This window comes from Leucoraja erinacea, chromosome 19 (assembly GCF_028641065.1).
Source record: "Leucoraja erinacea ecotype New England chromosome 19, Leri_hhj_1, whole genome shotgun sequence".
NCBI lineage: Eukaryota > Metazoa > Chordata > Chondrichthyes > Rajiformes > Rajidae > Leucoraja > Leucoraja erinaceus.
The window spans coordinates 26,719,950-26,747,396 of NC_073395.1; the positions used below are offsets into that span (position 1 = coordinate 26,719,950).

A 27,447-nucleotide genomic window follows, 5' to 3' on the forward strand; every position below is an offset into this window, starting at 1 on the left:
TAAGTTGAAAATTGATTTCAAGAAATAAAATACTCAGCGTGAGAATGTAAAAATGTTTAAATTGTTCATTTAAAACTAAAACATACGATAATCAAACAAAAATGTAAATCGTTCTTCATTTACCCCTTTTGTTCCAAATTTGCTAAAGGGATGGCACAAGCTTAATTGAACAAGATTCTATTGTGGGTTACACAAAAAAGCTGGAGAAACTCAGCGGGTGCAGCAGCATCTATGGAGCGAAGGAAATAATTATTTCCTTCGCTCCATAGATGCTGCTGCACCCGCTGAGTTTCTCCAGCTTTTTTGTGTAACCTTCGATTCTCCAGCATCTGCAGTTCCCTCTTAAACACAAGATTCTATTGTGGATGTGTAGTTATGAGCAAATATTTTTAAATATAAATGCAGCATGAGGAATAGTGATCAATTACTTACTATCCTGCTTCGAGTTGCTGGTGTGAAAAAGGCATCACGGTTTTGAGTGTGGAAACTTTTTATACGGTTCATCTCAAATGGTGCAGTGAAATATTCATCCTCTGGTGGAATTTTCTCTTCATCCACTGAAAAAAGCTTGGTGATGCAGTTAAAAGTGGAGGTCTTCTGTTTTAAATCATTGCTAAATAGAGGTAGTTTTATGTGAAGGACTTCAGCGTAACGACAGAGGACTTCCCAGGGTGCATGGAGTTTCAGGAAAATCGTCTTGAAATCTAAAACCTTAGATAGCAGATGAACAGCATAAGATGAACAAAATGTGCATTTATTCAATGTTCCATTAATTACTTTCAATGCACAAATAAATTAAATGCAATGAAATTTATACCAATCAAGCATGCAATGTATAAACTTATATAGAGAGTTAAAGAAGGATATACCCATTTGGCACACCAAGGCCATGCTGACCATCAAGTACCAATTTCTACATTAATTGTACCCTAATCAATTATTTTCTCTCCACATTTCCATCAATTCCCTTCAGATTTTGGGGGCATGGTGGAGGCAATTTACACCAGAAAATTAAGCCGCCAACCTGTGCATTCTTGGGCTGTGATCGGAAACTGGAACAATGGAAGTTAACCAGTGCGATCATATGGAGCTTATGAAAACCACATTATAGATAGCATTAGATGTCAGGATTGAACTTTGGTGGCTGGGTATGTGAGGCAGCAACACTACTGGCTATGCCATTTCCATTCTTATTCTCAAACAAGTTTGAAATCTATTGAGAACATTCTTAATACTTAAAAGAAGTAGAAGATTTGGCTTCTAAAAATGCCCTGTATATACTTAGAACTAATGGTTCACTACCTAAATGAATGATGGAAGAAGAGTTAATATGAGCTTTCAATATGGACATAAATAAGGAAAAAAGACACATGGTGAAGAAATCAGAAAATGGAATAAAGTTTAGATACATTGAAGGTAGGCATGCAGGTGCAGCAGGCAGTAAAGAAAGCGAATGGTATGTTACCTTTCATTGCAAAAGGATTTGAGTATAGGAGCAGGGAGGTACTACTGCAGTTGTACAGGGTCTTGGTGAGACCACACCTGGAGTATTGCGTACAGTTTTGGTCTCCAAATCTGAGGAAGGACATTATTGCCATAGAGGGAGTGCAGAGACGGTTCACCAGACTGATTCCTGGGATGGCAGGACTGTCTTATGAAGAAAGACTGGATAGACTTGGTTTATACTCTCTCGAATTTAGAAGATTGAGAGGGGATCTTATAGAAACTTACAAAATTCTTAAGGGGTTGGACAGGCTAGATGCAGGAAGATTGTTCCCGATGTTAGGGAAGTCCAGGACAAGGGGTCACAGCTTAAGGATAAGGGGGAAATCCTTTAAAACCGAGATGTGAAGAACTTTTTTCACACAGAGAGTGGTGAATCTCTGGAACTCTCTGCCACAGAGGGTAGTTGAAGCCAGTTCATTGGCTATATTTAAGAGGGAGTTAGATGTGGCCCTTGTGGCTAAGGGGATCAGAGGGTATGGGAGAAGGCAGGTACGGGATACTGAGTTGGATGATCAGCCATGATCATATTGAATGGCGGTGCAGGCTCGAAGGGCCGAATGGCCTACTCCTGCACCTAATTTCTATGTTTTCTATGTTTCTAAAGGTACAAGCCTGACACAAGCATGATGGGCTAACTCACTACTTTTTGTGCTACAACAATCTCCCAAGGTAAAGCTCACAATGTGCCAAAGGATATCTAGTTTTACAAGCAGGGCGTGTGTAACAAGTTGTGCGTGTGGGGCCAAATTTTGTAGTAAATGTATGTGTGAATGGAAGGTTTTTAATGAATGAAGTACCATACTTACAAAAGGATTATGGAGATACTGCCCATTTCATATATATGTCATCAGTAAAAACATTCTATTCCATGTTATATTCTACTCCTTCCTGCCCACATCTACTTTTCACTTTTTAATTCTTGTTTTATTATCTGCCAGTTTCCACAGTTATTTGCCACTGCGCCTATCCATTACCATACTTGACGTTTGCTCAGCATTGCTGCTTCTCTCTTCATGCCTATGTTAATTTTTCACTTGAAACTCCTGCACTTGTTATTCTGTTTACATTCACTGTTGCTATTTATATTCTCTCAATACCAAGGTACCCAAATGAATATACCTGCCCCTCTCCCATGTAAGAAAATAAACCTCAGAAACCCAAGTCATTCTGCCCTGTTTTTTGCTGCCCCTAAAGCTGATTATACTTTCCCTTCATGCTATCTTTAAATCTTTTTTGTTTCAGTTCATGTTAACATTGACTTCATTTTGGGATCCTTGCTCCAAAGCCCTGTGTACATCCCACCTGTGAGGAAACGAGGCTTTTACAAATTATAACTCCGTGAGTCATCAGATCTATAAATTAGCACTTGACTTAGGAAATCACGTTTGAATCATTAAGGCCATTGTTATATAGGAGGCCGGCATTTGGAGTTATTATTGTTGAAATGAGAGATAAGAGTAGAGGGGAAATTGGCTGGTAGAGGCAAGAAGTAGCTCTTGATAAGTGGATAAACTGGAGAGGGGTTGGCCGGCAGATGAGTCAGGTGAGAAAGAGATGGGAGAGGATGATACGTGGAGAAGATAAGGGGATGAAGATTGTGGAATCTGATGAAGGAAGATGGGGAGTGAAATGTAGAACCGGAGGGAGAAATGCTGGGTAGAAGAGAATGGGGTGATGGAGGTGAGGGGAGGGAGGCAGCAGGAGTGGGAGGAAACTGGGAGTGTTGGAGGATGGACGGGAATGTGGGGAGTTGAAAGGGAGATGGGAGGCGGGGGATGAAAAAACAATGAAAGACCAGGGTGGGAAGGGATAGGAGATGAACAGATGATGAGGGGAAGGAAACTCAGTGATGGGGCAGGGGAATGGAAAGAAAGATCTTCACAGGCAGGGTGGGATGGAATGGGGGGGGGGGGGGGGGAGTAATCTGGATAAATGAGAATGGGGGGGGGGGGGGGGGGGTGGGCTTTACTAGAAATTGGAGAATCCAATTCATGCCCTCGGGTTGTGGACTACTCAAGTGGAATATGAGGTTTTTTTCTGGAACGTTATTAATATTATTACTATTTCACAGTTCTCAGTCTGTAGCCTTGTTGATTACGGCCCTTTAAACAGACATACATCTTTTGACTGTGATAAAACCTCCTGGCCACCCCTTTAGGTTCCAGGCTCCCAGTACTTTCTAAATTAAAAGATTTTTACTCAGCTCCTCTCCTTTCCCTCCCTCCTCTGGAAGTCTTTCCATCATTTAACTTAACTACATATTTCTTCATTGTCAATCTCTCTGTTAAATGAACCGGCTTCTTCCTATTCACCCTGCATTGTTTTCTAATAGTCTTTTATACCTCACACAAACCATTCTCATACCCCAATACCTGTGTTTAACTTACACATACACTGGTGACATATCCCACCCACCCTTTGTTTTGGAACTGGGAGAGTGGGGTGGTGGAAGGGAATGGGGAGACTGTGGAAGAGGGTGGTGGGATGGAGGGTTGGTAGAAGGAAACAGTTCCCAGTGGTGACCTAATCACTAATTGCTACAGTTTTACACAAATCTAGCATAACCTTATGGTGTTTAAATTCAATGCCATAACTGATAAAATCAATGTAGTAGGTGGCAAAATACAGTGGAAATAGGGCAGGATGGAGAGCATTGGACTGAGCAGTTTGGCCAAAGAGTATAAAAGAATATGAAGCCAAAGAAACAGCAGTACGAGCTTTAGCTGCTCACAGGCCAACATTGGTTTGGAATAACTCATGAGTTGGGGCTGGGAGCTAAGCAGCAAGTCCATGAGAAAAGAAAGCCAAGAATCAAGTCAAGAGACTAAAATGCCTTTAAAAACAAAGATGCCTCACAGAAAAATCAGTGAAACCTTCAGATTAATTTTTTAGTCAACATCCTTTCAGCAGGAGGTAAAACATTTGAATGAGTACTCACTGATCTTGTAGCTTCTATCTGCAGACCTGCTTTCTTTAAGTTTTCTTGAAAGAGAGCTCTTTTCCTCTGCACAATAAAAAAAATATAGAAAATGTCAGAGGCTCCCCCAAGTTTACATTCCGAGTCTGTTTAAAAATATCCACCCACCCATCACATTTGTGCAACAATAAAGAAAAATAATTTTTTGTCCTGGAGACTAAACTTTCAAATACATATATAACGTGGTCACTCCTAATTATTGCAGTGCACATCTGAGTAAAACCTGAAAGGAAATTGATTCCCACTCATGGACATTTGCCCCTTACTTCAGTTGGCTTCATTTTGCTTGTGCGTAATAAAAAATGCATGATTATACAGAACATTTTACAATTTAGCTCTGATCTAACTTATGAGTATGTTGATTTAAGCTGACAGACACGTACAGCCTTACACAATGGCATATTGAGCGCCCCTAACAAAGGCTTGATAGGCAAATCATATTTAACGAAAAATGACATGCTACTAAGAGAAGGCCCATTACATTGTGAAGGAGTCTTTTTCAATGCAATCATGGAGTCAGAGTAGGCCCTTCAGCCCGGAGATGGCCCTTCAGCCCATCTTAACCATAGCAACTGAGTTGGCATTTTGGGTTAATCACATTTGCCTGCACTTGGCCCATAGAACTATGAACCCTTCATATCCAAATATCTGTTCAATTATTTTTTAAAGTGGTAATTGTAACCAATTCTATAGCTTCCACTGCTGCACATTCTAGATGTGGACTACCTTCTGAGTGAAACAGTTGCTTGAGGTCCCTCTTATATCTTTTGCCTCGCAATTTAAGATTTTGCCCTCTGGTTTTAGAATCCTCCAAGCTGGGAAAAAGACTGGGTGTTCACTTTTTTCAATGCCCCTCCTGATCATATATATCGCAATAAAGTACCCTTCAGCCACCTCTGCACCTGCAGATCCCTCTATTCTGCAACACTCTCCTGGTCTCTACCATTTATTGCTCTGGTTAGACATACCAAAGTTCTATACCACACACATGTCAGAGTTAAGAGCAGGTTAATAGATTAAGAAGTTAACAGACCTTCGGTTTCCTCCCACGGCGTACAGGTATGGAGGTAAATTGACTTAGAATAAGTGCAAATTGCCACTACAGTGTGTAGGACAGTGTTAATGTGTGGGGATCACTGGTTGGCAAGGACTCGGTGGGCCGAAGGGCCAGTTTCCGCGCTGTGTCTCTAAACTAAACGATAATTTAGGTAGTGGTACTGAGCAATGGCTGACCAATCCTCAGGTCCTGATAGTTCTCATCCAAGGGCCTTAAAGAAGTGACTAGTGAAATAGTTGACCCCTTGGTTTTAATTTTCTAAGATTTGGAGGAGATTCCATTACATTGAAAAATCGCAAATGTATCTCCTTTATATACAGAAAACAGGAAATCATAAGCCTGTTGGCATCACATCAGTTAAAGAGAAAATGTTGGAAACCATCATGAGAAACACGGTCCTTCCAAAAACTCAGGTAATGAGGCTAAGCCAACATGTCATACCCACACTGAAAAAGTAGGAGATGTTATAATGGAATCTGTTATTGTACTCTTTCCGAAATGAATCTAAGAAATATAAATTGTACTAAGACATATTAAAAATGAAAATTAACTTTAATACGCTACTTCTAAGAATTAAATAAACAAACGTACGCAAACAATTAGAATAAGCAGACTCCAAGTTTGAGTTAGGAGAGAAGGGAACAGGCATTCAGAATTAAGGAAGTGATTTCAAGGGGATCCTTTACGGTGGCAGAAAATTATGACTTTGGCCTTTCATGTGTGCAGGAAGATTTCATATGACTTGGTCATGGGCTGAGAGATGTTGATTTCATGTGTGTAGGAAGTTAAGTCTATGAATGTTCTCCATTTGAAAACTGAACAAAGCACTTCTCTTTTTACATGTAGTTGCCACTATTATCTATTTCTATTCCAAATTTTTATCTCCTGCAGTTTCTCTATTTTATCATTTTCATCGCTGTCATTTAATGCAAGACAGTGTTTCTCTAAAAAAAAATCATAAAACCTTGTTAATCTGGCATGCTCTGGACTTTGCTAGTGTCTGAAGAGCTGATTGTCCAGCCAATGGGATGCTATTTTATTAATGCTTTAACACACATTTAATGCACTTTTTTTTTAATAACACAGTGGAATAATACGTTTTCCAGTGAACCTGGCTAGTTTATTGGGAATGCAAGTAACAAGACCCCAATAAGTTTCAAGGGAATGTGAAAAACAGGATCTTTAAGAAGTGTGGAGGGACTGGGAATCCGGTGGGTGAAAGGGAGATGGAAACTGTTGAATAAAAGGGACCACAGAATGGACCAAAATGAGCGGAAGGGTGCACAGGAATCAGCACTCAGTGAGCCAGATGACGAACTATCGGATTTCTGAATGATGACTAGTGGATTATCAGTTTTACTGAACTTGCTTTAGACAATTGAGTTAATAATCGACTTACTCAAAGACGATAATCTTCCTGAACTGTTTATGTCCAAAAAATAATTCTACTACAAATCAAGTAGTAACATTTATCTACTCAATTTAACCTTTAAAACAAACAACAACTGACACAGGCTTCAAATGTGGTACTTCTGAAATTAATCACATCTATGGGATGTTAATTTGCTCTGGTCCAATACATGTTCAATTGTTTTTGCTTTACCAAATGTACAGAAAGTCCTCTGGGTACTCTGGTAATCCTTATGGCAGTGTCAAATCTATCAGCAACCACAACTCTGTTTTATTATCATCACTAACAACTAACCTTTGCTTAAATGGATTTGCAGGAACCATTCAAGTGTGAAACAATCATTATTTATCCTGATAAATGTTAAGTTGATGAGGCTCCTGCAAATGGTACAATGTAGGAAAAGCACTTTCCAATGTTCCCACTGAGTAGTTTTTGTAGATCAATCCTCCAAAGAGGCAATAGTCACCTTACCATGTTGTTCTCACAATACAAACAAAGAGTATTTTCACTTTAAACTAAATTGCTGAATATCACAAGAATATGAGAACATAGAAACAGGAGAAGGCCCCTTGGCCCTTTGAGTCTGCCTTGAAATTCGATTTCATTATTGCTGTTTTATGCCATCTTCTTCTATGCCAGTTCCCCATAATGTAACATAATGTAATAATTCATCATTCTTTCAAATATTTATCTATCTTAACTTTAAATATTTCTAAGAACTGGTCTTCACCACACACAAGGACAGCAAATTCCAGAAATTCACCAGCCTTTGAGAGAAGAGGTTTCTATGCACATCAGCTTTAAATGACTAGTCCCTCATTTTGTAGCAACCTCCCCTTATCCGTGACTCACCCACTAGTGGAAACATCTCACACAGGTTCTGTATTGGTGAATGTTTGGCTCAAAGATAAGGAGAACTGGCTTCAAGAGATATGGGCTAAGGTATATGAACCCAACCATGTGCATCCAATCATATTAACATTGTATCAATATTACGACTTGAAAATGGCATCAAATATTTAAGGAACTGTGGTCTCCCAACCATGGCTGCCTGTTTTTATGTGAGTGACTCTCAAAGAATGAGGAAGTACACACCTACAACTGACTTTCTAAAAATAACGTAGTGTTTCAGACATTCAGCCATAAAATATTTCCAGAAATGTAACATAAAAAGAAAAAATATAGGAGCATCTGGTGATGTGCCTAAAATGGGAGAATTCCCTGCATGGTCCTCCTCCAATGATGCCATATGGCTATGCTTGCAGGATTATATATTTTTGATTATATTTTTGGAGTCTGTCACCTTGCTGGTGACACAATTCTATACTGTTAGGAAGGAGAGTAGCCTTAGAGGTCCTCAACATTAACTTCAGACCCCACAGGAATATTTTGTACTGATGATCATCTACTTTTTGTTTAGAAATCCTTCCTAAACTGATCACCATTACATGAATCATCGAAGGCACCGAGTATATTCTTATATTCCACTACTCCACATTGGATGAAAGTGAGGTGATGGGGAGTGGACAGGAGGAGGAGGAGGGCTGCTTGATGTATAAAAGTTCCAGTTCTCAGATACTGCAGATGGTGAGACTTGGGTTGGAAATTCGATTGATTCTCAACAGACTGAGCATCTCAAGTAAGCTCATTAACTGAATATGGGCACAAAAGAATAATTCCACATTTTTCCTTGAGAGCACCAGCTGTTACAAACACGGTAATTGAGGACAATATCAAGTATACTGAAGCCTATGTGAATCTGGAGGGAAACCTGGTTCTGTTGGTTTCATAGTTAGCATAAAGAAAACAATGCATTGTTTGTAGTTGTTGCTAACCAGTCACCTCAACTGTGCCTAAGCAACATTCCAGGCTTCAATCCTATTGGTGTTTGAATCATTCTATGAAGATTTTGTATTGCTCTGCATTTAAACACCTTGAAGTAGTGTACTGGAGAATCTGTAAACTGCACATTATCACATTTAATCCAATTACCCTCCATTAACATTTCATTTGAATACATTTGCATTACAGTTGATACCAGAGGTCATGTTCTTGAACCTCAGGCTTCTCTTTCCACTGAAATCATTTTATTGCTCATCAAATTAAAGTTGAAAACCCTTAATATTACCAGTGTCACCAAACATGTAAGAGATTATACAAAATAATGCATTCAACAAATTTCTACTTTTTTTGTAAACGATTTGGATCCAAGTTTAGTTTCATTAGTTTAGAGATACAGTGTGGAAACGGGTCCTTCTGCCCACTGAGTCCATGCCAACCAACGATCACTCGTACCCTAGTTCTATGTTATTCTAATTTTGCATCCTATACACAGCAATTTATAGAAGCCAATTAGCCTACAAACCTGCATGTCTTGGAATGTGAGAGGAAACCAGAGCACCTGGAGAACACCCACACAGTCACAGGGAGAACGTACATTGTACAGATAGCACCCATATATCGCCAGTGCTGTAAGGCAGCAACTCTAACGCTGTGTTACTGTCCAGCCTCAATGTTAAATCATTTGTGGTTGTTGGATCTAAAGATTGGCAAAATATGCCAGTATTTCAATGTGAACTAATAGCAATTTATTTCATCTATTTTTTTATGGGAAAGATCCTTTCTCATTTCTTGAATACTATTAAAGATGCTCTGAACAAGTAGCTAATTCTGTCCGGAGTCTGAAGCAATATTACGGAAAAGAGAAAACCACAAGTCAGCAATTAAAATTAAATAAAACTGCATATTTGCTTTCTCTATAGTATTTGTTCTTGAACTGATTATATATATTTATATATATATATGATCTTTTTGGATAGCATGTTTAACTAAGTTTTTCATTGTAACCCGGCACACGCGATAATAATAAACCTGATCCTAAAGTAACAGTTAAACTGTGGGGATGATGAAATGAGAATAATGCAACATATTTCTCCAATAATAGTCATTTAGTTAGGTACTTAATAAAAATCTAGTTTGCAGCTCAATGGTGATGGAAAATGTACTTAAGTACTAATAGAATTAACAAGTCATACCTTTTTGCTTAGAATTGATCGCATTTTCTTTCGATCACCTTGTTTCCTCTGCTCCTCTTCATAAACCAATATAAAGTCAATTCGACGTTGACCATCAGCGAAAAACACAGAGTCTTCATTCCCGTCAAACTCAACCTGCATCGAGCAAACAACAGTATATTTCATTTCAAAGTATGTGACAGGAACAATGAGAGGGTTACAATCCAAACTCATCGCAATCAAGTATGTTCACTCTTGCCAGCATTTGGTAGAATCAATGGCCACGAAATGTGCAAAATATGACTAAGCAATAGGAACACCATTTGCTCAGGTACAAAGGTATACTTTTTGTTTTCCACATGGCAGGGAAATTAATAATATAATCAAGCCACCCAAGAAGTCTATTTGATTAATAGAAAAATTATCTAAGCCAAATAATTACATAGGAAAGGTTTTGCAGCATAATCACCTTGATTTATTGAGTAATCAAAATTCACAAGTGTGACTTCATACCAAATTGTTAAGCAAGCCAGCAATTATTCAGTGTTGGTTTCTTATGCAGGATAGCAGTAGGCGACAGTGCATGCTGAATGATTTCCAATTGTTTAAAGCATTTTCTTTCTAATTTATTACTTTGATACCTACCTTTAGGAAAGAATGGGTCGTTTAGCATTAGGTTTGATTGACTTTGGTCACGGACTGCCTAATGTTATGAAAATGCACAGCCGATTTATGTACAGATGATTAATTTGCAATTGTTACATAAGGGTGTAACAGGAATTTTGAGTCACACGCTATTTGTAATATTAGCGTAAAGTACAAACCAAAACTAGCTTCTGGGAGTGAAAATAAATGCATGAATTGTGCTTTTTGAAAATTGAGGATTGAGTTAAGTGTTAGGGTGCACCTCCCACATCTTGGTGTGAGATGAAACTAAGCCCCAATCTGATTCATAGATCCTCACTGAAGAATGCTGGTTGATGGCGATAGAACCGTAAATAGACCATATCAATATTAAGAATTTTATTTTTTATTAAATAAGTGTCCATGTAGTTTAAGCCTGCCAGAAAATAACTATTGATGGAAGGTGTATTGGTTATACTGCTTCTGCTAAATAACATGCTTCTGCTGAAGTCCATGTCTATGAACTGTAAAGGAAAGATATCAGAACTACTACACAGTATGATGCATGCTGCCCTCGGTTAAAGAGTTTTGCCACGATTGGAATTTTCCTATATTGCAATACTTCAGAAATGTATAAAATAACTAGAGGCACAGAGAGCAAAGGTAAATAGTTACCGTTGATTTCCCAGGATTGATTAATCTAAAACTAGAGGGCATAGGTTTAAGATGAGGGGGGAAGTTTAAAGGGGATCTCAGGGGTGAGTTTTTCACACATAGAATGGTGGGTCTACGGAATGAGCTGTCAAAAGTAGTAGAGGCAAGTACAATTACAAAGTTTCAAAGACATTGGACAGATACATGAATAGGAAATGTTATAGGGGTATGGGTCAAATACAGGCAAATTGGACCAGCCCAGAAAGGCAACTTGGTGAGCATGGGAGTTGGACTATATCTGTGTTAAATATCTCTAGGACCCTAGGAAACACTTCAATAATATGAAATGCTGTTGGATCCCATGCAAATTGCTACTTAAATATACCTTACTTCAGAATAAACTGATAAATAAAACATTCATTTATGGCACATATGTGATTAGAAAGTTATCTTGCATTTGTTGGCCTGGCCTGAATGCTAATCAAGGAGTTTCAATGGTCTGTCTGAACTGTTTCAAGTTGAGAAAAAAGTTGAGAAAAGGTTTATCACCAGAACTGTCTGTTAGCAGCCTGACTCCAGACTTTATAATACAGGAAAGGTCACTGATTAATCAGTTGAAGATGACTGGATCATGAATAATTCTCTGAGGTTTAAAGTGGTTGGGTCCTTTAAAAAAATGTCACAAGATTATTTTCCCCACAAAACTTACCACACTCACTACATCGCTATAAGTCCTTCTGCTATAATGACTGATGTGACGTTCATCCAACAGGGGGAAAAATAGCAACAACTCAATTCATTTTACATAAGCAAACTGCCAGCTGGTTAGAAAATGAAAGAGGAAGCGACATCTAATTTCTTATGCCTGTCTACTCACGATCTGTCTTTTTGATCAGAAGCAAATATGAGGGAGACATTAATGTCACAACCTCATGATATTTCTTTATGATGTTTCAAAATGCCGCAACACAGAGATAGTTAATGCTCTCAACCTGACACTAACCATAGCAACCCTGCCCACCCACACTCTCCAGCCAAGTCAAGCCTTAGTCTTAAGCAGCAGTTTCAAAATTGGAAATATGCAAAGTCAAAATATTAAAATAATATGTCCATATTTAGGCTGGGGTGGGCCCATGACAAAACATAGAAACATAGAAAACAGGTGCAGGAGTAGTCCATTCGGCCTCAATGAGCCAGCAATATTCAATATGATTAATATGACCATTCAATATGCTCATGGCTGATCATCCAAAATCAGTGCCCATTCCTGCTTTCTCCCCATATCCCTTGATTCCGTTAGCCCTAAGCTATATCTAATTCTCTCTCTTGAAAACATCACTAGTCATAGCTCAACATTATTCATAATGGATGCAATAGGATATTTAGATACATTTGGTTTTGTGATTTGATGCAGGTGACTAAGACTGACCGAGGACAAACAAAGAAGAAATGATTCACAGCGTGCGGGAGAAGCTCAGCGGGTCAGACAGCATCCAGGAGGACATGGATGAGCGACAATTCGGGTTGGGACCCTAATGCCCCTGTCCCACGTATGAAACCTGAATGGAAACCTCTGGAGACTTTGCGCCCCACCCAAGGTTTCTGTACGGTTCCCGAAGGTTGCAGGTGGTTGCAGGTAGTGAAAGCAAGTAGGGAGACTGACAAAAACCTCTGGGAACCACACGGAAACCTTGGATGGGACACAAAGTCTCCAGAGGTTTCCGTTTAGGTTTCCTAAGTGGGACAAGGGCATAACGGTATGCAGTTCCTTGTTTATACAAGAAATATTTTGTAACCAACATGGATTTCCTAAATTATTATTATAAATAAACTACTCCCATCTCACGTCATTGTGTGTTTACTTCTTGACCTACTCCGCACAATTCTCATTGTCTTCAAGTCATAAAGCTTTAAAACAGAAATAGACGCTTTGGCCCACCTTGTACATACCAACCAAAATGGCATTCAGGGCTGGTCCCATTTGCTTGCATTTGGCTGAAAGCCCACATATTCTTATCTATCTATCTGTCCAAATGTCATAATTGTATCCGCTTCTATACCTTATTCTGGAAGCTTATTCCAGATACAGACTATCACCTAAGTTAAAAAGTTGCCCAAGTTCCCCTTAAATCTTTCTCCTCTCCCCTTAAGTCTATGCCCACTAATTTTAGAATCATCTACCATGGGGAAAAACAGTGTGAACGTTCACTTTATCCATGTCCATCTTAATCTTGGTTACTCCAATAAGATTATCCCTCAGCATCCCAAGCTCCAGCATACCAAACCTCTCCCTATAGAACAAGCTTTAAAACTAACCGAGGTAACATCCTGGTGAATGTCGTCTGCAAACTTTCCAACTTAATGATATATTTTCTGTAGCTGGGCAACTAGAACTGCACACAATCCTCCAAGTGTGGTCTCACCAACGACATGTACTTCTGCATCATGATGTCCCAACTTTTTTACTCGTGGTATTAAAAAACGTTCATTAAATGACAATATTAGTGCAAATAGATGTACTGCATCAGTCATTTCCCAATTATTTAGCAGAGAATTGAAGTATAAACTTTAAGAAATTGTATGATACGGTTGTGGATTTAAAGATAGCCATATTGGAACAATTACTTTCTGTAATCTGTTCCTGTAGTCATTCGTATTTTAAATAGAAAGTCATAGAGTAATATAGCATAGAAACAGGTCCTTCGGCCCAACTTGACCACACCGGCCTACATGTCCCAGCTACACAAGTCCCACCTGCCTGCATTTGGTCCATGTCCTTCAAAACCTGTCCCAACAATGTACCTGTCTAACTGTTTTTTAAATGTTGGGATATTTCCAGCCTCGACGACCTCCTCTGGCAGCTTGTTCCACATACCCAACACTTTTCGTGTGAAAAAGTTACCCCTTAGATTCCTATTAAATAATTTCCCCTTCACCTTAAACTCATGTCCTCTCGTCCTCGAGCATGCCAAATCATTTATTTTTAGTTTAAACTTATTGATGAATGTTAACTCTTTACAAGAAAAGAAATGTTGTGAATGATTAAATACTATTTTTCAAAAAACATCTTTATTTCAGCTGATACTGTTACATGTTTCCAATAATGTAGCGATATATATGAAACAAAATGACTGATATTTTTCTGGTGCAGGGTTATATATAGTGATGTGTTGTGTATAATAAGCGAATCTACAGTTCTACAAACAATCGTCAAAGTAAAAAAAAAAGATCTGGAGGAGGGTCTCGACCCAAAACGTCACCCATTCCTTCTATCCTGAGATACTACCTGTCCCGCTGAGTTACTTCAGCATTTTGTGTCTACCTACATTCTTTAAAAAAAGGCTTATAATCAAAATGAAAAGCAAGCAATTCACTATGAGGCAGACAGCATGTCAAATCTGTGTTCCTTGTTGTCTGAAAGTCGAATTGGGTGGTGTCAGCACTAGCCACTCGACTGGAAACATCAGCAATGGGATTTTAATGCCCCTGTCCCACTTAGGAAACCTGAACGGAAACCTCTGGAGACTTTGCGCCCCACCCAAGGTTTCCGTGCCGTTCCCGGAGGTTGCTGGATGTTGCAGGTAGTGGAAGCAGGTAGGGAGACTGACAAAAACCTCCAGGTTTCCTAAGTCGGACAGGGGCATTATCTTACGTCTATTTGTAAGTTGCCCTTGCACCCATTGGATACTAAAGGACCATAAGATTATGCTATATGCCGTAATACATGTTATATACTATATATTTTATATACAGTCTTGGAAGTGAGATATTCCAGAAGAGCAAAGAGAGAGGAGTTCCAATGGGGTAGGGGTTGGTGCCGAGATCTCCCAGCCATATTCAGGAAGCTACAGGAGAGGAAGGCTTCAATGCCAACAGTGCTACTCCTCATGGATGAACATTGCGGTTTAATTATCCTCAAGGATTAACCCTGGAAGTTAATTATCCAACATGAGTTTTAAACAAAGTATGTTGATTTGGCACATCGTAGTAACACCTCACTAACCTCAACATTTGATGGCACATTAGTGCACACAGCATGAAATAACTGGTGTAGGCCAACATTGCCTGCAGGAATTGAGCTTTTCGAAGACACTCTCAGAATTTCAGCAATCCGCATTCAGCACTGACATCTGATGTTGCCTCTATAAAGTTTACATGTTCTCCCTGTGATTGAGTGCGTTTCCTCCCTCATCCTAAAGACATGTGGGTTGGTAGGTCAATTGCCCACGCTAAATTGACACGTGTGTGCATGTGACTGGTAGAATCTGTGGGGGTGGGGAGGGAGGGGGGGGGGGGATATTGATGGGAATGTGGGGAAGAACTTTTAAAAATAATGTAAATGAGTGCTTAATGGTCAGCATGGACTTGGTGGCTGACAGGCCTGTTTATGTGCCATATGACTGTGTCTGTAAACACTAGCTATCATGTCGAACACCATTGTTAAACATGTGGGTAGATATGCCAGATAGGTGAAAGGAACATTATAGCTGCCCGGCTTTAAAAGCAGACTAATTAGGCTACAGGGGACATGGATGTAGTCTTCTAAGGGCCAAGCTGCTGGAGATCAATGGGATGCAGTGGGACTATTCTTGCTTGTCCTCTTCTGAAAATGAGTCCTCCTGCACTACATGGTCTCAGTTCATTCACCCAGTCGTGCACAATTCCGTGAACATCTACCAGGGAAACTATGGATGGAAGTAACATGCCCTTCTTCAGTTCTTTCTTGCTCCATGCAGAGTAATCTAAAATATGTTTGTGGCCTCCACGGTTGTACAGCTGGCATTGTTTACAGGCTGTGAGCAATGCATGAAAAAATTGCAACCACGCCAAGTTTTAGAAGGTGTGGCGAAGCTTACAGAGACGAGGTACAAGTCCCAGATATAACTTGTTCCAGCACGAGATTTTAAATCAGATGATCTAGCAAACGTAGAGCTCTTCTTACCACTTAGAACATAAAAGGGTACAGCACAGGAACAGGCCCTTCAGCACACAATATTTATGCTGAACATGATGCCAACATAAAGTAATCCCATCTGCCTGTACATGATCCATATCCCCTCATTCCCTGCATATCCATGTGCCTATCTAAAAGCTTCTTAAATGGCACTATTATATCTGCCTCCACTACCACCCCTGGCAGCGTTTTCAGGCACCCATCAGTCACACTGTGTAAAAGAAAACTTGCCTACGCTCAATTCCTATAAACTTTGTCCCTTTCACTTAAATCTATGCCCACTCCTCTTCGGCATTTCTACCCTGGGAAAAAGGTTCTCACTGTCTACCCTATCCAAGGTAGACAAAAAGCTGGAGAAACTCAGTGGGTGCGGCAGCATTTATGGGGCGAAGGAATGGGTGACGTTTCGGGTCGAGACCCTTCTTACAGACTGTCTACCTTCGATTTTTCCAGCATCTGCCGTTCTTTCTTAAACATTTTGTCTATCCTATGTATGTCTCTCATCATTTTATATACTTCTATCAGGTCCCCCCTCAACCTCTGGCGTTCCAGAGAAAGCAACCCAAGTCGATCCAACCTCTCCTTATCGCAAATATTATCCAAATCACACGGCATTTTGTTAAACCTCTTTTACACCCTCTGCAAAGCACCCACGGCCTTTCTGCAATGGAGCACGCAATACTCCAAATAAGACCTAACCAAAGTCCCATAAAGCTGCATCATCACTTCCTGACTCGTGCTTCAATCTTCTGGACCAGTTTATCATGCAGAGGGATGTTAAAAACCATACCGAGTTCTATGTAAACCATGTCTACTACACTCTCTTCATTCATTTTCTTACTTACTTCTTCAAAACATTTTTGTGAGAGTAGATTTGTGAGGCATGATCGTCCTTGTACAAGATCATTAATGAATATCAATTTTCCTAGAAGAAGTCACAATTCCTTCATTTTTGTGGAACACATTAGTGGATAAAGAAACATTGTCATCCTTGGAGGGAGCAACAAGTACCAGGGCCATGGACACACTTCCACTTTCTCAACAATGTACCTCATAATGCAAGTAAACTATTGATGGACCACCAGACTATTTTCAAAGCTTCTTTAAATGTTATTACCTAGCGTTAGATACCATGTGTCCACCAAAGCACTTCCTTTCTTTGAAAGCTACTTGTTCTGCAGATGAAGCTGGAAAGATAGCTGTCAGGTCTTCATAGCTGTACTGCTTGAAGTAGTATATATAGGTATCATATATTTGTTTTCAAAAGAGTTAGACTTAGATCTTAGGGCTAACAGAGTCAAGGGATATGGGGAAAAAGCAGGAACAGGCTACTGATTTTGGATGATCAGCCATGATCATATTGAATGGTGGTGCTGGCTCGAAGGGCCGAATGGTCTACTCCAGCACCTATTTTCTATGTTTCTATGTTAAGTAACACATCTTTCCATATTGAAGACGGGCCATGATCTCTGCAGTGCCCCAAGTCAAGTTGGTACTTGAAATCCCAAGTCAAGTTTGTACAGGAATAACGATATACAATAATGCGGGGTGGCGTTTGCAAGCAAGATGGTAAAGATTCTGAGCCAGCATTTCTCCGTAAAGGGCAAGAAGCAAATATTGTAAGATAGAAGAATATTGAAGGCGTAATCAGGGGAAATAAAGATGCACTTGTCAAGAATTGGAAATTGGTATTGAATGAGTCTTTTGAGGTTTACATCAGATATAGGAAGGAAAAAAGAAAGATTAAGAGGCTAAAATGCCATGATATTGCCTTAACAATTAGTATTAATATGAATTCTAAAATCCTTGGTTGGTATATCAAAATCAAGAAGGTAATTATGTGTGGAGCCAGTGAATATGTGCAAGGTTCTGAGTGAATACTTCTCAGGATTCACCAGGATGTGGAGGCTGAAGGGTTAATGGTTAAGGGAGGGGTACACATGATTGTATCAGGAAAAAGGAATTATAAAAATAGCGGACTAATTGGGATGAGTAAGTCCTCAGGGCCTGACAGGATCTATTTCAGGATCTTAAGGGAGAAAATGCTGAGGATTTAACGGAGATTTTTGCATACCCATTCGCCATGGGTAAATTGCCAGAAGACTGGACGATAAGCTAATGTTGCCCCTTTATTCAAAAAGGGCTGCAGGGATAAGCCTATAAACTGTAGACCAATAAGCCTTACATCAGTGGTAGGGAAGACGTTGGAGAAGGTTCTGAGGGACAGAATCTATGTTCACTTGGAACCGCAGGGAATGATGAGGAAACCATTGTATAGTCACCAGGACAACGTATCAATTATGATCAAACATCGGAAACAGAATGACAAAGTGGAATTACTCTCAATCCAGTAAGATGTCAGAGTGCAAATGGTGGACTGAAAATAACATGCACACATTCAGTGGCATGATAAACAATTGGGACATTTGCAGACTAAACCTCCATGGAAAGGTTGAATGACCTCCCTTATGTTACTGCATAACATCAACTGTGGAATAATATTTATTCCAGCAGCAGATTAGAAGCCAGTGATATAAAAGTCGTATTTTGATGCTACGTTGGTAACTGTAAATCTGCAGACACACCCCAATCTTATTCACTGATTTCACTTTGGCGAGAGGCTGCTCATTGCTCAAATTGTGATTAAGGGAAATTCTTCTTAGGCCCCCTTCGGTCAGGCTGACCATGGGTGTCTCCAGGGTGCTATTCCCTATATGGAGGACGCCTGTGCGTGACTTTATTTAAAGTGGGGAGACTGGTGCACAGACAGCCACCCCACGTCCTTGTTAGATCTGGGTCAGAATCCAGTAGCATGGAGTCCAAGACGACTGGAGACCCTTTCCTGCTGCAGCCTTCATCCACCTTCCCAGCCGTTGTGACGTTCCACTGAGATCAGCCATCGTCCTCCGCCTGTTCCACCGTTGAGGTCTTGCTTGGAGGGAAATATTCTGTGGAGAGTAGTGGCAAATATGGCCTCCTTCTGAGAGCTTTCCCACCTGCTTTCATCTGGAAGCTTATCTTTCTTCAAATGTCTCATTTCATTCTCCAGCCACACTCTATTCCATTAGGAACATCTGCAAGGGAATCCATGTCGGTAGGTAACTTGTTCCAGCACAAACCTTTACTAAAGGTCTCGACCCGAAACATCGCCTATTCCTTCGCTCCATGGATGCTGCCTCCCCCGCTGAGTTTCTACATCTTTTTTTGTCTACCTCTAGTAAATATCATGTTGGTGAGTCCTTTGCGTTGGTTCACACTGTTCAGAAATTCAAGGTTGAGAGTGAGCACAAATGAGAAATTGATATTCAGTAACAGCAGAGTCAGCATAAAGGTGTGGGTTGATTAAATTAACTGCCTGCTTAATGTGCTGATCAGTGATCATAAGAATGCTTCCAAGAGGGTTCCAGTACATTTTCTTTCATAGATTAATTCATTTTCCTTAATACCATTTCAAAATTTGATAAATCGTCTCCTACACTGAAGGCATTTCCAAGTCAAATATCCACCCCGGTGTATTTAAAATAAAATACCTGGTCTGTCACCTAATAAATATATTAAAAGTTCCTGATTATATTATAATTTAATAAAATATTCCCAACCAGTTGTTAATCTCTGTAAATAATGGTACTGATTCCATAATTAATGTAAAACATTGACATACATAGATACATGCGATGAGGGTTTGCTTTCATCTCATGATTAAGAATGTTTGCATTCTTTTCATTTTACATAGTCTTGCTTTAACTGCGATCAATTAAATGGTAATGTTGCTCACTGTTAGAATGCTGCAGGATATGAATGATATAAAACACAAAAAGGCCTTATCAGCTTGGTCTTTTATTTATGAGGAATATTAAATGCTGAAACTAAGAACAATTCCTAACATGCGATGATGCAGGATTTTCAGGGTGATTTGTAATAAGAAACTATTTTTAAAAATAAATTTTCAGATAAGAACAGAAGGAATTTGCTTCCATATTATTCCTGTAAAACATTGACATACATAGATACATGCGATGAGGGTTTGCTTTCATCTCATGATTAAGAATGTTTGCATTCTTTTCATTTTACATAGTCTTGCTTTAACTGCGATCAATTAAATGGTAATGTTGCTCACTGTTAGAATGCTGCAGGATATGAATGATATAAAACACAAAAAGGCCTTATCAGCTTGGTCTTTTATTTATGAGGAATATTAAATGCTGAAACTAAGAACAATTCCTAACATGCGATGATGAATCACAGGATTTTCAGGGTGGAAATTTGTAATAAGAACTATTTTTAAAAATGAGTTTTTGGTCACATTCAGAGGGGGTTAAGAACAGAAGTTGCAACATTAGTTACTTCCTCCAGTAAAACCATGGGTGGATGATATTGTTTATTTCTCTGTGGGACAAATGGTAAATATATACTGGCAGTAAATTCATGAACATGTACACTTTGTACACATTGTGTCTACAATGTCAAGACTTGACAAATATATTAATGTAACAAAGTATACAATGGAAATAACTAAAGCCACCCATAAAGACAGGAAGCAATGCTGACAGATGCATGGCCTTATCACCATTATTAGAAGAGACCATATAGTAAGAAACCGTACCAAAGGGATAAGCAACATATTGGTTACCACAGAGGCCAAAGAAAATGCCATGCTAAAGTCGCACAGAGTGGTTGGTTAAAGAAGAAAATCTTAAAAGCAAAAGCAAAACAAATCGTAATCCATGCAATGGCAAGAAATGGGACAGCTAAAGAATTGCATGAGAAAGAAAATATAACGATCTCTCTCTCGAATAGATTATGAGCATTTATAAAATCTTGCCAATGGTTGGAGAGAAGCTATTTAGACATGTAAAATATTGCATGGACAATTGATTGAGAATAGGGAGTTCTTGGTAGAGAAAATAAGATGCCAGTTTTGCTACACAGTTGACGTGTGTGAAATGTGACAAAGAAAAGGTTACAAATGATGGAACTCTTCAGAGTAACAGGGAGCCTGGGCCAGGGAAAAGTCCTGCTAGAACACAATGGCCCACAGTTTGTACCGTGCTGAAACACACTGCAGATTTTAAGATTAAGGCTAGATGACCTTGAATATTATGTTACTTTATTGGCTGATATTCTGTTTAGCAGAAACTCGTGGGTTTTTTTCAAACTGATCTGAATTAAGTAATAGATTGTGTGTTTATCTACTGTCAAATCGATTTCTGTGGTTAACTGTTGTAGAGTGAGTGTTGTAAATTGTATTAAAGGGTCTTAGTTGCGCACGAGAATTTGGTTGTGATAGCACAAGAAGTTATCAGGATTTGATCTCTTACGTACATCATGTGTCTCACATGTTGGTTAGGCAATGAATGCCTGATTGGGTTGTGGTTAAAGATGAGAAATTAAAGATTACATTTTGAAACATAAGAGAGAAGCGCTAGTGGAGATGATGAACAAGGAAATTGAACTTGAATTATTCTAGATACACCTGCTGCATTTTTGTAAAAACCGCTGAAGCTTATGGCTTTTTTGCTGAAATTTATGGCTGTGCAAAATAATTTGCATTGCAATAGACTTTGGTGAAAGTGAACCCGAGGTAACAAAAGAATACATTAAATGCAGAGATTTAGGTGAGGAAAGAAACATTGCATCTTGGTGATACATGGAACTTGGAAAGGACACCTGATTTTGCAGAACGATGGATGAAAAAAGAATGAACACACAGACGGTGACATAGCATTATACCTTCGACAACATAACAGTAACTCTTAGTTATGTGCACCATTAATTCTCCTAGTTGTTATTTTACTTTAACGTTTTAAACCTTTGCAATTATGCAATATTTCAGTTGCTGAACTCTGATTTCTGGTCATAAAATGGTCAAGAAATTTCTCTCTTCAGGTTAACACAAAGGTAAGGCCATAATGAGTTGCAAGCAGCAACAGTTCTCACCAGCTCATCTCCCTGCTCAAAATGCAAACCAGCTTTTTTAGCACATACAGAAAACATCTGCCTTGTTACAAACAGAGATATAGGCATTAACTGCTCTAAAGGGAATTGCTATTCAATACACAATTTGACATGGTTATAAGAACATTGCGTGCACTACCAAACTGAAAAACAGCCTCCTCGCGTCTGTTAGACACAAAATTCAAGAGTAACTCAGCGGGACAGCCAGCATCTCTGGAGAGAAGGAATGGGTGATGTTTCGGGTCGAGACCGTTCTCCAGCATTTTGTGTCTACCTTCAATTTAAACCAGCATCTGCAGTTCTTTCCTTCGCATCTTCCCATCTGTTATCAGGCTTCTGAACGGTCCTTCGACAAGCTATGTTACAGTCTGATTCTCATCTATCTCATTGCGGACATTGGAGTTTGTTTCTGGAACTGTTGCGCTAGAGTGCTGAGAACTACATGCCTCACTCTACCTATTGTACTTGAGTTTGGCGTGATTGTATTTATGTGTAGTATTATATGATTTGATTGGATAGCATGCACATTAAAGCTTTTCACCATATCTCAGTACACGTGACATTAATAATTGTGCTGGAAACATAGAAAATGCAGAATACAGCACAGGATCAAGCCCCTCGGCTCACAATGTCTGCGATGACCAGGATGCCAATTAAAAATATCCATATGATCCATATCCTACCATCCCCTGCATATTCATTGCCTCTCTAAGTGCCTCTTAAATGTTGCCACTGCATCTGCTTCCATCCTGGCAGTGTGTTTCATGCCCCTACCATTCTCTGTGTAAAAAGCTTATCTTGTATTCTTTTAAACCATGCTCCTCCCACCTTAAACCTGCGATCTCTAATATTTAACATTTCCACACTGACGTTTACTAAAAATATAGAATGTTGAAAACACTTAGCTAGCTAGCCGGAAAGTAAATGAATGTTCCAGTTTCACTGTGAAGAAGGGGCCTGATGCAAAATGCCGTTTGTCCAATTCCCTCCACAGATGCTGCTGAACCCTTCAAGTTTCTCCAACGGTTGTTTTTTACTAATGTTTCAGTTCAATAGCTTTTCATTAGCACAACAAAATGCTTGACGTTTGTGGTTCTAAGCTACCAGACATCATTGGAGAGTGGAAATGACAAAAGGAAAGATCTGACAAGTTGGAAGATAGGATGACAAATGACAAAGATTAAATGACAAAGTTAATGATATCTCAAAGCAGTGAGCCTGACGAGAATATGTGAAAGCCTATTTTTTGGAAAATAAATAATTTAATATTTTATATTGGCGAACTCAATCAGGGAACTTGAATTGTACTTGACGCGGTGCTGTTTCCTGAATCACAGCGCCCTGTACTTGGGTGAAATTGTTCACCATTCACCCCCATTCAGTGCAGAGGCATCACATTTCATTTGCCTGCTAATTACAGATAACAAGCTACCAAATATAAAGCAAGCCAGAAAATTGAATATGCCTAATTGAAGGCATGAGAATAGTGGTGGACCTTAGCTCACTGTTTGACTGTGAGGGTATAAGAGCCACATGGCACAGAGACAGGCCTTTCAGCCGATCAACCATTTACGTTATTCCTACACTTATCCCATTGTATTCCCACCGGATTCTTCCATCGCTATACATTAGGGGTAATTTACAGCAGTCAATTAGCCCACCAATTTACATGGTTTTGGGTTGTGAAAAGGAACCAGCGCACCCAAGAAAAAGCAGCACAGTCACAGGACGAATACATAAACTCTACACCATCGGCACAGAGGATCAGGATTGAATCCAGATCACTGGAGCAATGCAATAGCAGCTTCATGAGCTGCGGCACTTTTCCACCCCTCAAGTTAGTGGTGAAGCCCTGTCTTTCTCAAAAACACAAGCAGCATTTGTATAACTTAATTTGTTGAATGCATCCTGCAGGAACCCTTTGAAGGACAAGCTGCTAGCTCACATTCGGACTTAGTTTTCCTAAAGACAACCAACCCAGAGCTGAATCTGTTAAAGTTAACTCAGTGTTGCAGATAATGCTGTAAACATTAAAATACGTTGTTTCAATATGCAAAGGAACTCATATTTGTTTGCTGTGTGTGCCCTCTGATAGCCATTTTTGTCTATGTTAATATTGCGGGTGTATCAGTCACAGCTGGTGGGCAGCAGATGCTTCCTGTTTGTCACATTGTGGGCTTAGAATGTCATTTAGCAACTGAAAATGAGCACTGCATCACTGTGGCAAGGAACTCAAAGAATAATCTACAAATAATGTGGCTGAAAAAGACTACGTGAAATATCAGCAATTCTACAAGAACATCATATCCAACTAGATAAGTAAATCAACATTTACTTGAGGTAATGATCAGTTGCATTATAAATGTCTTCAATTTATTCAAAAGTAAATAGCTTTAAACAAAAAGAATCATGGGAGGTTGAATTCATGCAGTAAGTGAACAGAACGCCAACATTAAGAAAGCATCCCAGCAGAAAGCAGCAGAAAGAACTTGTTCATTGCTGTGAGTAGCTGTGGGATAGTTCAAAATAAATTAATTGACAGCATGAAACAAACAAAATACTATTCTATCACAGGGGGTAGCATTTCAGTTTAGGACCAGCAACAGAAAACATTTCTCCTCAGCAATATTTAAACAGGCAAACATTTCTGAATTTCTTGCTACCCCCAATCCCCAAAAATTGACCCAGATATAATGAGTTATGTGCATTTATATTCAGTACAATGCATTAACTTTTAGAACATCAAAAAGAATACTTACCAGTACATAAAAACAAACATGATTAGATGTTTCCACCATTTATATAAAACCACAGTAAAGTAGTACAGGTGCACAACCTTTTATCCGGAGTTCCGGAAACCGAAAAGCTCCGAAAACCGGACATTTTTTCCAGGATGTTGTCTGCACACCAAAGCTCGCGTTTGGCACCAAACTTGACCCGAAACAACCCACGGTCAACCCAGGTCTGTACTACTGTAGCCAGCGCAGGTCTGTACAAATCCAGCGCAGCCCGCGGCCGGACGCCCGCAGCCCCAGCTCCGCGATGTTGTGTGTCAGCGGCCTCAGCGCTCCGGAGCTTACTGCACGGCGACCCGGTAAGGCATTGCCCGCTCCCCACTGGTATCCCAGCACTGCAACGCCACCGACTCCCAACATCGCGGAGCTGGGGCTGCGGGCGTCCGGCAGCGCAGCCAGGGGTAGAGTTGCCGGGGTCGGAGCTACAACCGGCGCCGCCCGCGGCCGGACGCCCGCAGCCCCAGCTCCATGATGTTGGGAGTCGGCGGCCACAGCGCTCTGGAGCTTACTGCACGGCGACCCGGTAAGGCATTGCCCGCTCCCCGCCTCTCCGACCAGGTAGGGGACTAAGAATTAAAGTTTCCACCTTCACACCCCCCACCACATAAAATCCCTTCAAACTAACTAACTAACATTTATGCAATGATTTACAATGATTCCCCGGTCTCCGGGGAGGAGGCAGCCGCTCCAGACTTTTCAAGCCGCCCGCGCTACCTACCTAATCTACGCTAAAAATCTTCCATTTCGGAAATCCGAAAAATTCCGAAATCCGAAAAGTGTCTGGTCCCAAGGCTTTCGGATAAAAGGTTGTGCACCTGTATTTTCATTTTGGTATAATTTTATTTTGCAGTAAAACCGATTGATAATATTAAAAGTTTGATAGTTAGAACGATTCAATCAAATTGTACATTAGAATACATTGTTAGTACTGATCGTAATATGTTGGATAAGGCCAGATATTACGCGGTCCAAATTCTTGTGTTTTAATTAGTCCTGTCTGCATTATTTCTCTCAATAATGCCCCGATCTTTGAGATTAATGGCCCAGTTTTAAATGGAGCAGAGACAGTGGGCTGGCATGATTACTGAAGATCCAGTGCTTAGAATACTAAGGCATGCTCAGTGATCTCAAACCACACACTTATTGTATGCAAAATTTAACTGCAGAAAGAAACTTGAAACATGTCATAGCTTGTTAAGAGTATATGACATCCTGGATAGCCACAGGCGGGTCGCAGGCAACCATCTTCAAGTGGAGGCTTTCTTTAACTTGTTATCATTACTGAGTGTCCTAAAACCAGCCCACTCACACCAAATGTTCCCGTAGATAATGATCTGCCTGGCCCAATATTATGGGTTCAGTTCACTTTGACTACCCCATCCTTGCCATGATCTCCAACTGCAAAATTCTGGGAGATCTTGGAAGAATGGCCCATGCTACCGTTCAGCATGATTCTTGTTTCTGGGAGCATTTTAGAACCTCCTTTTCAAAACTGCTCTCCTCCTGTGGAAGAAACCAGGAGGTCATATTTTGGGCACTCTGCGCTGCATTTGCAGAAGTACATTGTGAAAACAAATCAGTCATTATGACTGCCATTGATACATGACATTTATATGATAAGTGGAAAAAAATGAGGGTTGCCATGTAACGCAAACATGAAGATTTACATGATGTTCACCAAAGGCATTCTAGCTCAACCCTCTTCTATATGGTTTTAGAGACCAAAGACTCATTTTATCTGGCTTTATCTGAATATGAATAATAATGATTGTTTGCTGTTAGATTTGCATGTAGTTTGTGACCACTTCACCAATTTATTGTAGGCGTTCTAAAATTTTGATATTTTGATGCAATCATTAAAGAATGAAACAAATGCCATAGTACAATCGACTGGTCTTTGTGTACCCATTTTTAGACACTTATTTGTGTTTGAACCTGTTGGAAATGTAATTTTTTTTCCTTATTGCAATGAATCATCAGGCCTCTTTTGAATAGCTTACTGATGAAGAAATCCAGTTTTCAAATTGTGACAATTGTGGAGAACTTCCTGAATGATGAACGCACATGCACCAGATGGTCTTTGTTATTAGTGATTGTGGTTTATCATCGTGACTTTAAGGGTGACATTGACAGTAGTGTCGTTTTAACTCAAAATCTACCAAAGAAAATTACCAAAAAAAAAACCCTTACAGGATTAAAGAGAAACTGAGGCTGGTGTAACATTCAGCATATTTCGTGACTTGATCTTAGTTGATGTGAGGGATTCTTTATATTTTAATTAATTTCGTTATATTAGGTTATTATTGTCGTTCCTCAAATTCACAGTTAGTGGTAAGTTATTAACATTGACTCCCTTCAACATTATCTAATCTTGCAATAAGATTTTTGATTCCTAACTTATTTAAGGATATTCTAGAACAATATTTCTGATTATGTGTTAACACATAAACATCTCACTTAGATGCACCACTTTGTGTTCCTCCCCATTGTATAGGAGCAT

General features: G+C 39.6%; 1 protein-coding gene across 2 annotated transcripts in view; it reads right to left on the reverse strand.

The window, feature by feature from the left end:
* Window positions 1–27,447, reverse strand: part of ano6 (anoctamin 6) — a 107,085-nt gene that overhangs the window by 44,893 nt on the left and 34,745 nt on the right. For both annotated transcript variants that reach the window (XM_055650703.1, XM_055650704.1), the window contains 3 exons: window positions 9,987–10,121; window positions 4,445–4,510; window positions 433–711 (listed from right to left, as the gene is read on the reverse strand). In XM_055650703.1, the coding sequence (XP_055506678.1) occupies window positions 433–711; window positions 4,445–4,510; window positions 9,987–10,121 (480 nt within the window). The remainder of the gene's footprint in view (window positions 1–432; window positions 712–4,444; window positions 4,511–9,986; window positions 10,122–27,447) is intronic.